Below are 12,671 nucleotides of genomic sequence, written 5' to 3' on the forward strand. Positions count from 1 at the left end.
GTATAATTAAAGGGATGGGGCTTAAGCAAATGCCAATTATAATTTTTAACTATGATATTCCTTGGGTCCTCAAGATGCATTGGAGCCACAGTTTGGGCCTGGCTCGGAGTTCTGCTGTTCTATCTAGTCCCCTAGAGCTTTTGCTGTGGAATATTTCTTTTTCATATTTTTCTCCTGTTATCTTGCCCTTCTAACACATTTAAACAAGTCCATCCTAAGTAAATGAAGCAGCTGGTGTCTGTCACTGAGGAGATCTTATCTGAAGAAAACCAGTGTCCCATGAAGCTACAACTGGGGCAACCTAGAGGCTTTTGGTTCACAGGCTGGCACAGAGGCTTTTGACAGTCATCCAGTCTGGTACATATGAGCCACCATGCATACCTGCAATACTTTAAAAGTCACCTTTAGTACCTTAACAATTATTTACTGTTTCTAGGGACTTGTGTCTCTGCTGGCCAGCATTCTTCCTGATAGCTAGTCTGAATATCTCACACTTCAGTTTAAGTCCAACTCCTCTTATTCTAGCCTCTATAAACACAGTTTACAGTACTTTGGTACTGTGGTTCTTCAGGAAGTAACTCACATGGTTTGAAAGAGGGGAGGGACAAGAGAAAAATACCATTTGCTGAATATGAGGAAGAGCCCCTTAGTACAGAAGAAAAATACCTGTTACACGTGAAGCAGACTTTGACTGGTAAGGGCACGAGACCATTGTGATCTAACTCATGCTGTGTCTTCTTAACATTTTTCCCTGTGGTTTCCTCCTTTCTTCTTCTCTTGCTAGAACCTAGAAGAGAAGTTGGTGGTGCTAAACTTTCTCTAGGTGCTGTGTTCCTAGCCTGAGATATGGAAACAATAGTTAAGTGAAAGAAAGAGATCTTAGTAAAAGCAGGTATTATGGCCTAGAGATGGATCTCTTTCTGAGGCCCCCTGGGCAGGTTTCAAGTGAGAAAAAGAATTAGAAGGGAGACTGAGAAATAAGTCAGAACTTTGATCAGAAGTTACCTGTTCTGTGGCAGAAATATATCTAAATGTTTTTACAAATATAAAGTGGCCAGAAGCCTAAGTTAGATACTGAGAACCTAAGAAATATAAATAGGTCAAAAAGCCTATTCTATGGAAGTGGCTGAGGAAAAAGCTACAATTTCGCTGAATTTTAACTCAGAAATCAGAAAAGCTTTAATCTCATATATATCCTACAGGCCAGTAAGTTTCTCAAGCCTGCAATTTCACTTTCTCTGGAAGAACAAAATAAGATCTAGAAGCTTCATGGTATCAAGCAGAAGTCATGACTTGATTTGTTTTTATAACAAAGGGCAATTTGGCAATATTTATCAAAACTATAAATTATATTACAGGAACTAGTATAAAGGACACATGCACAACAACTAAGGGGGTGGAAATGGGGGGAGGTGGGGAGCAATGGGGGATAGGCTGGGATGGGAGTAAAAAAACAAAACTGTACTTTAACAATAATTTTTTTAATTTTTAAAAAATTTAAACAAATCAAAACTATAAATTATAGTTTTAACCCAACAATTCTAATATTATTAAGAATTTATCCTACAGACACACAATCACATGTGTGTACAATGACAGAATTATCTGTTGGAGCACACTATCTATAGGAATAAAAGATTAGGAAAAATCAGAATAGGAAATTAATAGGAAATTAAATACATCTATATAATGAATACAACTATATATGACTTCTAAGTGAAAACAGAAATGTCTACATTAATTTGAAAAGCTCTCGGCCCTGGCTGGTGTGGCTCAGTGGATTGAGCGCGGGCCTGCGAGCTGGAGGATCGAGGTTCGAGCCGGGGCACATGCCTGGGTTGCAGGCCGGTTCCCAGCAGGGGACACATGAAGGGCAATCATACACTGGTGTTTCTCTCCCTCTCTCCTTCCCTTCTAAAAATAAATAAATAAATAAAATCTTTAAAAAGAGAAAAGCTCTCTATCTACAGGACACTGTGGCCAAAATTAAAAAAAAAAAGAAAAGAAAAAAGCAAGGTGTAGAACAGTATACCAAGTACACTATTTAGGGAGAACTAATGAGCATGTATCTGTATTTGCTTACATACGCACAAAGAAACTCTAGAAGGAGACACAGAAGAACAAAACAGTGGTTTAGCTGCGAGGGGTAGGAAGGTGCAGACCTGGCAAAAGGCAGACAGGAGTGGAACGGAAATTTTTCATTGCAAGCCTTTTTATATTTCTTGATTTTTAAACCATGTGGATATATTAGCTATTAATTTTTTAAAAAGTAACCCTGGGAAGTTTGAAAACTAAAAAACTGAACAAGAACTATCAAAGCTCAAAGCTTCAAAGATCTCTCTAGGATGAACCACGGACAGCATGAAACAGTGGCTACATAGACAGTAACCTCACAGGTAGCACTGCCCTTCGGCTGGACAATAATCCTTTGGGAAAGCTGGGGTGGGAGAGGGGAAATAATGGTTTGGCTAACCTGGTAGTGCAGTGGTACAAGTCAGTTCATTGGGCAACTGGAATTGGGTGGGGTTCCGCTCCATGGCGGCAGCAATCAGCAGCTCAAAGGGCCGCCTCAGCTGGGGCTGCACATAGTCCGGCTCTGCTGCCACTGGCTCCTCATCCACATCAATGATGTCCTCGTCAACGTCGTTCTGCTCAGAGGTGGGGGTCTCTGTGCTGGCATTGGATGTGGGTGTGCCAGGCCGGCTGGCTCTCCTCTCCAGGATCCGGGCATGGGCAATGGCCTTGAGTTCAGTTTTGCTAGCTGATCTGTCCAACAAGTCAGTGTCACTGCTGGGGGATGTAGTCCGTTTGCTGGATTTGTCCACCAGTCCATTAACATGGCCCAGCTCCTTTTTCTGCTCTCGCTTCTGTGCAAATGAACAGGTGGGCCCATCACATAAAGTACCACAAAACAGAAAGAAATGGATGCTACAAAGTCCTGCTAGACTAGTAACCAAAATTATTAAAGTCACAGACTCATTCACTTGGGAACACATGTCTGTTAAAGTTCACAAATTAAAGCTGAATTAAACTAAAGCTGGCAAAACTATTGCAACAGAGAATCACCAAAAAGTACACAAACTTAGAAACTATACAAATTTGGTTGGACATCATTTACTCTAAGTCATTAGAATGACTAAGTCATTCTAAGTCAACTCGAGGCCTGCAGGCTGTATGTGGCTCAGGATGGCTATAAATGCAGCCCAACACAAAACTGTAAATTTACTTAAAACATGAGATTTTTTTTGTGATTACACGTTGCAATGTATTTCATGTATGGCCTAAAACAACTCTTCTTTCAGTGTGGCCCAGAGACACCAAAAGGTTGGACACTTCTGCTCTAATAAGTCATCATATGATACACAATATCTCTATGCAAAGTAGAGGTGTAAAGGGATGAAAAATTAACACAGTGAGAATAAACCAATGAGATCATGGTAGTTTGCCTTGGAGTGGCATCCTGACCTGAATGGTTTTTAAAAGAACTTTGCTTAAAATAAAGTCTGCAAAGCAAAGGTAAGAGATAAAACAGGCAAGCAGAGCTCCCTGTCCAGGGAGATTGGGTGCTGGCCTGGAAGGTAACCACATTACAAAGTGGAAGGGTGGTGTGTGAAAGGTAAAAACTCAGCAGTTTTTACCTCATGGTGGCTTTCAATATTTCCAATTTAACTAGCACTCTGAAAGCGACGCTTCTTTGGAAAGGTGAAGAAATGGAAAAAGACCAAGTGTATGCAGTAGGTGACTAACAATACACTTCCCTCCAGGACTCCAAATATAGTGATCAAATGAAAGTTTAACACTGGTCTCCAGTCAGGAGGCCTGGGATCTTGTCCTAGTTCTGTCATGACTTCTTATGACCTTGGGAGACGCAGGTTGTTGGGCAGGAATTTCTCTATCTGTAAAGAGAGTCTAGTAAAACCTTTCCTCTTCTCTTCTCAGGGACACGGTGATGATAAAGAGGGTCACATATATGAAAGGGATAGCTCTGAGTTGGGAGAACCTAACCTCCATTATGAATAAAACCTGAACATCAGAGGTGGATGAGGCTCAGAAGTATCATTTCAATCTACTTCAGTGTCACTACAGGAGGCCAAAGTGGGGGAAAAGCTATGAGATTCAGCTCTGGTAGGCAAAGAGGACCATTTGAGAGCAGGTCAGAGTAGCATTTCAAAAAAAAAGCATACTGTCCTGGCTGGGTAGCTCAGTTGGTTAAAGTGTTGTCCCAATAGGCCAAGATTGTGGGTCAGGGCACATTCAAGAAACAATCAATCAAAAAATATAAATAAGTGAAACAACACATTGATGTTTTTTTTCTCCTTTCCTTCCTTTCTCTAAAATCAATAAAAACAAAGAAAAAGCAAAAGCATACTATGTCAGAAAAAGGCCTACTATAATCCCCAGCAAGTAGCTGTTTCCAGAAAATTGATGCAGAGCTTCAATTGATAGAGCTCTGGAGTGAGGCAGAATTTGGTTCAAATCTTGGCCTTGTCAATTCCTTTGAGCTCTTGGAAAAGTTATTCTGCACTTGTAAGCATAAGTTTCTTCCTTTCTAAAATGGAGATACTACCACCAGCACCCTCAGATGGCTATCCAGAGTAAATGAGATCATATTTGTAAAATACCCAGACGATGGACACTAAAATAATGCTAGTTCCTCTTCTCCACCCTCTGTTCCTGGCTTCACCTCTTCTCCCTCAGCTATTCCCAACTCTTTCACATCCAGCTTTTTTGAATGGTAAATTTCTGAAAGGCTTTCTGGCAGGCGTTTCTAATTGGCCCTGTTCTAATCTAAATGAGGATACACAGGAAGAGATCCTGGGAGATGAACAGGCTGGAGGACAGCCTGTTTTATGGACTTGAAGAGAAATCAAACTACAGCTATGGTTAAGGGGCTGAGTCGGCCTTGGCTTGCTTTTTGAAAGGAACCATTGTGAACACACTGAAAAATGTCTGCCTAACTGTTTACCTTCTTCCTAAAGGCTGAAAACTGTTACACACATAAACCACAATCTCTGAATCATCTCATCCTGTTTCTGCAACCAAGGAAGTCATCATTCATTGTGACATCATGTTCAGGGGCCAGGAAAACAGAAGTGATGTCACAACAAAGGAAGTTACTTGGTGTATAATCAGTGTGGGGGAAGGGCAAGGGGCGGTTTACAATTTGCAGACAAACTGTAATCCACAGCCTATAATTTGAGGGTTGACTTCCTCATAATCTGGGTGGAAACACACCTACTTCCTTTTTTGATAAGGAAAATTTAGTTTTTGCATCCCACAGAAGCTCTCTCAAAGTAGAAATAACATTCTAAGACAGTGCTGAGTTACCAAAACCAAGGGAAGGGAAGCTAAAGAGAGATTAGGCAATCTGGGGTACTTGTGGGTTCAAATCTCCCCTCCCCCACCACAATACACCTGGCTAAGCCTTTGAATACCAGTGAATTATTTGCCTTGGGGTAAGAGAACTCCTTTTTTCATCAAGCTGGAGAAGCAGCCTTTTTTCTTCAGCTACTTTCAGCCATGGATATAGTTGCCACATTCAGGCCACTTACAGGAGGCCTACAAGGAGATTAGACCTCTCCTGTGCTACTGAGTGAACATGGCTTAGTTAAATTAACACACCTCTTCTGCCCATTTCAGCAGCTCGTGTTTGGATTTTAGGCCCTATTGGATTCCAAAGAGTCACCGTGAGAAGAATATGGGTGATTCCAGGGCTGGAAGAGACAAGAAGAAGGGATGGAAATGCCTTCAGGACCAGGCCAATTTAGCTCTGGAATATAAGTGCTCTAGATCCGGCATTCTGAGAAAGCATTCAGAAAGCAGCATTATTACCTTTCGACGAACAGTGCACCGGTGACACATCCACTCCCCAGGAGGCAACATCTCTTCACTCAGTGGAGGGTTACTGTAGGGAAAAGACAAGGGTAAGACTAAGTAACTAACTGACCCTTTGCAGCAGCAGGAAAAAGCCTTTTAGCTATAGGTCTGTCACAAAGCTGCATGGCCCTCAACTCCTATTTTGACTAGTGTTGCAGCACTGCTAGGCTCTCTCATCCTTCAAAACTCTTACTTGGCATTATTTACAATAACCTACAGAGTGAGCATCCTTTCCCACATCTTAGAAAGAGAAGCCAAATCCAGAGCTATTATCACTGATAACAGGGAAAGAACTGGTTTGGAACCCTAAGAGTCATTCCCAAATTATGCACCATGCTAATAAAATCATTGATAGGTCCTCTACACTCTTTTCAGTCTGTTAGTGTAAGTCCAAGCTCTTCAACCTGCTGTTCAAAGTCTTCCTAAACATAGTCCCATTTCATCTTCCAGGCCCCTGTTGGGTACCCTTTCCCCCTAGTCAGATTGAAGGCTTGCTATTTCTTCCTCTAGAACACTCTTCCCCTAGAAAGTGATGCCTGTCAAAACCCTATTTATCCTGTAAGGTCTGCCTCAATCAGCCTATGGTAGATTAGAGATGATTGCAAATTCTTTGACACTCCTTCCACCCACAGGTAGTCGATTTCCTTCTTGAACTGGGTTTGCCTTGTGTCTTGTTTTGACCAACAGAATGCAGCAGGGGTGATAATGTACTTTCCAAGGCTAGGTTCTTAAGAGACCTGTAGATTCCATTTTTACATGCTTGGAATGTTCCATCTCAGAGCCCTGCTGTCATGCTGTGACAGGTCACCAGAGGAGACAAGACATTCCAATTAACGACTTCTGCTGGACTCCAAGCCAGCACCACTACTGCTATGTGACTGAGTCATCTTGGACCATGCCAGCTCAGTCGAGCTTCCACATGACTGCAACACCAGGCAACAACACACAGAAGAGAAAAACCACTCAGCCGAGCCCAGTCAACACACAGACTCCTAAGTGATAATAACTAGAATTTGTTTTAAGGTAGTTTGTCATGCAACAATAGGTAACTGAGGACAGCCCCTCCATGTGTTCTTCTGGGATTACTCAGACATCCTAACCCCTTAGCTGCATGGTTTTACCTGACTTCTAGTACCTTTCCTGATTTCCCTGATGTGATAGTTCTCTTATTTCTTTTATTAGAGGTAGCAAGACAAGGAGTATCTTCCCGATTTGTAGCTTTCTAAGAGATTACACATAGTAGTCACTCAGTAAGTCAATAGTGAGTCAAAATTAAAGCTGTGTATGGCTTGCCTTATGGATTTGCCAGATCATTGATTTCCATTAAGGCCACACTAAGAGCCATGTGAGACTTTATTAAATCCTTGGGACACTTACAGTGTCTATACAGCAGTTGTTCTCAAAGTGTAATCCATAGAGCATCATCATCTGGGAACTTATTTGAAATGCAAATTCTAAGACCTCACTCCAGGACCTTTGAATCATATATTCTGGGGATAGGGATCAGCAATTTATGTCTAACAAACCCTCCAGATGATTATGCTCAACACCAAAATTTGAAAACCACTGCTATAAAGACCATATTCATTTATGCTTAAGAAATTCCTAAATGTAGCCCTGGATGGTATGGCTCAGTGGATTAAGCGCTGGCCTGTGAACCAAAGGGTCACTAGTTTGATACCTAGTCGGGACACATGCCAGGGTTGCAGGCCAGGTCCCTGGTTGGGGACGTGCAAGAGGCAACCACACATTGATGTTTCTCTCCCTCTCTTCTCCCTCCCTAAAAATAAATAAATAAATAAATCTTTAAAAACAGAAAGGAAGAAATTCCTACATTTGCCCTGGCTGGCGTGGCTCAGTGGATTGAGAGCAGGCCTGCGCACCAGAAGGTCACCAATTACATTCCCAGTCAGGGCACATGCTTGGGTTACAGGCCAGGTCTCCAGTAGGAGGTACATGAGAGGTAGCCACACATTGATGTTTCTCTCCCTCTCTTCCTCCCTTACCATCAATCTGAAAATAAATAAATAAATAAAATCAAGAAAGAAAAGGAAAGAAAGAATGAAAAGAAAGAAAGAGAAAGAGAAGAGAAAAAAAGAAAAGACTGATTCTTACATTTGGCCCTAGCTGGTGTGGCTCAGTGGTTTGAGTGCCAGCCAGTGGACCTGCAGGGTTGCTGGTTTGATCCCCACTCAGGGCACATGCCTGGGTTGTGGACCAGATTCCCCAGTAGGGGGGTGCGTGATAGGCAATCACACACTGATATTTCTCTCCTAGTCTTTCTCCCTCCCTTCCTCTCTCTCTAAAAATAAAAAATAAAAGCTAAAATCTTAAAAAAAAAAAAAAAATCTTATACCTGGCCCTGGAGTTATCTTAGAATGGTAAGGATGAAATTTTTCTTCAAAAATATGAGAAAATACTAAAAATACACTTGAAGGTTGAATATATAAGAACTCTCCTTTAAGTCCCAGGGCTTAATGCTATCCTGCTTTATCATTACTACCTAAAACAACAATGGGCTGGCAAATTTCCCTAGCTCCACGCTTCCCTGGAGTACTGAGCATGCATGTAAGGATGCCCAGCAAGCCCTCACAACTCATTGCTCCCTTTCCTCCCCGTCTCCTTGGAGGAATCTGAGGAGGATCCTAATTAGGAAGGAGAAAACTGGAGGCACACTGGCCTGTGGGGATAAGTCTTCAAGCTCTGGAGGACCACAAGCAAATGTCACCTGTAAAGTCTACCTTTGTTCTCTGCAATATAAATCTGCACTAATGCAACCCAAACATTAAAACCCAAACTAATGAAATGCACTCATGTAATTTGCAAAGACTCTGTTATGCTTCAGCAGCTGTCATGTTAAAATTAACTCCAAAAAGGCTGTCACTTTTTATTCTGTTTTTCATCATTTCTTTTCATCTGTCCACTGGCTTTGTACCAAGATATCCTACACCACATGTAGAGGAGAGAAGGGTGAGGCAAGGTAGTACAGGCTTAGATCTTTTACCAAAATGTGAATGGCAGCCTGGCCACCCTATTACGTCTTCCCCAATCTATTCCCAATGCTGCTGGCGGGATGATTTATTTAAAACACGGTTCTGATCATATCACTCTCCAAATGAATAAACCACCATCCATTATAGGATAAATTTCAAGTTTACTAGTACTATAGGTTAAGACCCCTGTGGCCAGAAACCTGCCTCTTTCAACAGCTCCATTAAGACCACTGGCTCCCTACATAGCTCATACTGTTTCTCAACTGTTCATTTTACAGCCACTACCCACAACCACAAGAGCCTTCCCCTACTCCTTCGCTTGGTGGATTGCTCATATTTTGGGGGCTTAAGTCAGGTGTTATCTCCAGGAAGACTTAATTCTCAGCCCCCATTCTCTTATGGCACTTGTGGCCACACTGTATTGAAACTATATCATGTATACAAATCCCTTCTCTATGCCTCATTGACCTTTATACTTCCACACTCTGCACAATGCCTGGCACAAAGTAGGTACTCAATAAACCCTTAAAGAACTAGGGAACACTACAAAGAATGGGCTTCTCGGAAGTGAAGGTAACACTTCTAAAGTCATGAGGCAAGGCAATAATACAATTTGGGTAAGTGCTTGTTTTGGTGGTTAATCACACATAAAATTACTTATGTCTTCCAAGTCACAGAACAGTTAAGACATCAAAATCTGCACTTGCAAACCTAAACTTCATACTAAACCAAGCCTGCCTACTCATTTAAATCTCCTTTATTATTTATTTATAAATCCTCACCCGAGGACATATTTTCATGGATTCTTTTTTTAAGAGTGAGACGAAGGGGCAGGGGACATCAATTTGTTGTCTACCATATGAGCCCCAACTCTCAGTTGGGGCTTATATGGTAGACAGCCTACAACCTAGGTATGTGCCCTGACCAGGAATTGAACCAGCATCCCTTCGGTGCATGCAATAATACAACTGAGCCATGCAGCCAAAGCTAAATCTCTTTTAAACAATTTGATTTTTTAAAATTCTTTTTAAAAAAATTATTTATTTATTTATCTTTAGAGGGGAAGGGAAGGAGAGAGGGAGAGAAATATCAATGTATGGTTGCCTCTCGTGCGTCCCTTGCTGGGAATTGGCTTACAACCCAGGTATGTGCCCTGACTGGGAATCAAACCTCGATCCTCTGGTTCACAGGCCCGAGCTCAATCCACTGAGCTACATCAGCCAGGGCTACAATTTGATTTCTTGTTTTTCTCTCTTAATATAGAGGTAAAATGCTTAAATTTTTTATTTTATTTATTTTTAGAGAGAGGGGAAGGGAGGGAAAAAGAGAGAGAGAAACAGATATATATGAGAGATACATCGATCAGTTGCCTCTCACATGCCCCCAACTGGGTACTCAGCCTGCCTCCTAGGCATGTGCCCTGACTAGGAATGAAACCAGAGACCGTTTGGCTTACAGGTCAACATTCAACCTACTGAGTCCCACCAGCCAGAGCTAAAATTTTTATTAAGAGGCTCTTAAAAGTAGCTCCTGGTTGGTTTCTAAACAATCACTTTTAGAGATAAGTTGCAGAACACATATTTTTCAAAATTCTACATAATGGCCACAGGCTCCTCGTCTGCCCTGAAGGGTATGAGTTTAGGGTCATCTCCAGCAAGAACACATAAAAGAGTAAGGCCTTGTTGGGATTTTGCTGCTTTCTTAGAGATAGAAATAAATTTGAAAATGTGGTTATCTTGAGAGTAGGCAGTAAAATCTAAGATGAGACTGCAAGGGAAAGTCTGTGTTTCTAGAAAATGATCATCACAGGCATAGCAGGAACACAGGAACTGCCCATCATAGTGCTTTCTCATTAATGCTATTTCCACTTTGCTCCTAGCAATTTCTTTCAAGCATTTTAGAAAGCAGTTGCCTCCAGGAAAGACAGACTGTCACTGAGGTAAGAGGCACAGAAACTGGTTCTTGAAAAAGGATGTTTTGCAAATAGACTAGTTTTGTTCCATATCAAATACTGCCAGCAGGGAAAGGATTGCAGGGAGAAAGGAGATTCTATAGCCTCAGGGAACTCAAGTACAAATCCTGAGGACTTCTCTACCTTAGCAGCCCATCTTAAAGCTCCTCTCCCAAAAATGAATGTACCCATAAGTTTAGTGTGCAACTTTGAAATAGCTACAGGCATACCTCAGAGATACTGCGGGTTTGATTCCAGACCACTGCAATAAAATGAGTATCACAATAGAGAGTGCAATGCAAATATTTTTGTTCCCCAGGGCATATAAAAGTTATGTGTGACTACACTGTAATCTCTTAAGTGTGCAGTAGCACTGTCTAAAAAACAATATATATATATATATATATCTTAATTAAAAAACTTTGTTAAAAAATGCTCACATTATTTCAGCCTCAGCCAGTTGTTAGGTTTTCGCTGCTAGAGGGTCTCAACTCCAATTTGTAAAAAACATAGTGTCTGTGAAGTGCAGAAAAACAAGGTATGCCTGTACATGCACCACAATCTTTCAAATCATGATATGCCTGTCAAAAAAACCTGAAACAACAACAAACCAAGGCTCTGTTCCCTGATCATATATCAATGAAGACAGGGTGCTGAGGGCCATTCTCTACTAAAGGAAATCATTTAAAAGCTAAAAGTCAGGTAATGCTGAAATTATTCTACTTGAGTTTTCATTGCTCAGCACTGAAAACCATGAAAATACTATAACAAGTCAGTGTGGCTTGTAAAGACAACAAAGCTTCCTAATCACTAAAGCTTAGAAAGAGCACAGTGATAATCTCATTTTACATCTACATAGCGTATTACAGTTTACAAAGTGTTTTCACAGATGCTCTTATTTGGCTTTCACCACCGTACTGTGAGAATTAACTCTCATTCCCATCACACAGGTAAGGAAACTGACTTATATAAAGCCATGGAGCCAGGAAGTAGCAGAATTAGAACCCAAATCAATTTCTTGGCTCTATCAAATCTCGAGTCCAAACTGTTTTTAAAGAACCATTAGTAATTATTTCTGGGAAACAGTAGTATATCCATCAGGGTATCTTCCTTAAACTCAAGTTGGGCATTTTCTTCTTCTTCTTCCTTTTGTTTTTATTTAAAGATTTTATTTATCCATTTTCAGACAGAGGAAGGGAAGGAGAAAGAGAAAGAGAAACATCAACTTGTAGTTGCCCCTCACGTGCCCCCACTGGGGACCCAGCCTGCAACCCAGGCATGTGCCCCAGCCTGGGAATTGGACTGGCGACCCTTTCGTTTGCAGGCCAGCGCTCAATCCATGGAGCTGCACCCGCCAGGGCTGAGCATTTTCTTCTATATCAGTCAATATTTACGAAGTTTCCACTGCTTCCTAACTAATGCCACACAGGAGGTATCACATTGAAGGAGGGACATAAAGCCAATTTATGATCTACTCCATCAAGACACATAGCCTTTGGGGAGAGAAGATCAAATTCAATTGTACATTCAAGTACGTATTGGACATTTATTTTATGCTAGGCAGTACACTAAGTGGTGAGATTTCTGACATGGTCCTTGCTCTCAGGGATCACAGGCTGGAGATGCGAAAAGGACAGGTGGCAATGAGACCACATACAATTAACTACAAACTAATTCTTGCCACATAAACCTATATAAGACTCAATTGCTCACAGATGCCAAACTCAGAAGCCCCAAAATTTGGTCATTAGGTACCTGACTGTGACAGTGGCCTTTTCTCTACTCTCTTTCCACAATCTAGAGCTATTCAGCAAATGGTAATCCAGCCAGTGATCTCTTATTTATTTATT

The 12,671-nt window shown here is 41.4% G+C and overlaps 1 protein-coding gene across 2 annotated transcripts in view; it reads right to left on the reverse strand.

The window, feature by feature from the left end:
- The window catches only part of PHF12 (PHD finger protein 12), a 41,836-nt gene that overhangs the window by 13,162 nt on the left and 16,003 nt on the right, over positions 1–12,671 (reverse strand). For both annotated transcript variants that reach the window (XM_037162846.2, XM_053662778.1), the window contains exons 3-5: positions 5,833–5,905; positions 2,474–2,867; positions 667–787 (exon numbers count right to left, since the gene is read on the reverse strand). In XM_037162846.2, coding sequence (XP_037018741.1) covers positions 667–787; positions 2,474–2,867; positions 5,833–5,905 — 588 coding nt within the window. The remainder of the gene's footprint in view (positions 1–666; positions 788–2,473; positions 2,868–5,832; positions 5,906–12,671) is intronic.

This window comes from Artibeus jamaicensis, unplaced genomic scaffold (assembly GCF_021234435.1).
Source record: "Artibeus jamaicensis isolate MK-2021 breed Jamaican fruit bat unplaced genomic scaffold, CSHL_Jam_final contig_2790, whole genome shotgun sequence".
NCBI lineage: Eukaryota > Metazoa > Chordata > Mammalia > Chiroptera > Phyllostomidae > Artibeus > Artibeus jamaicensis.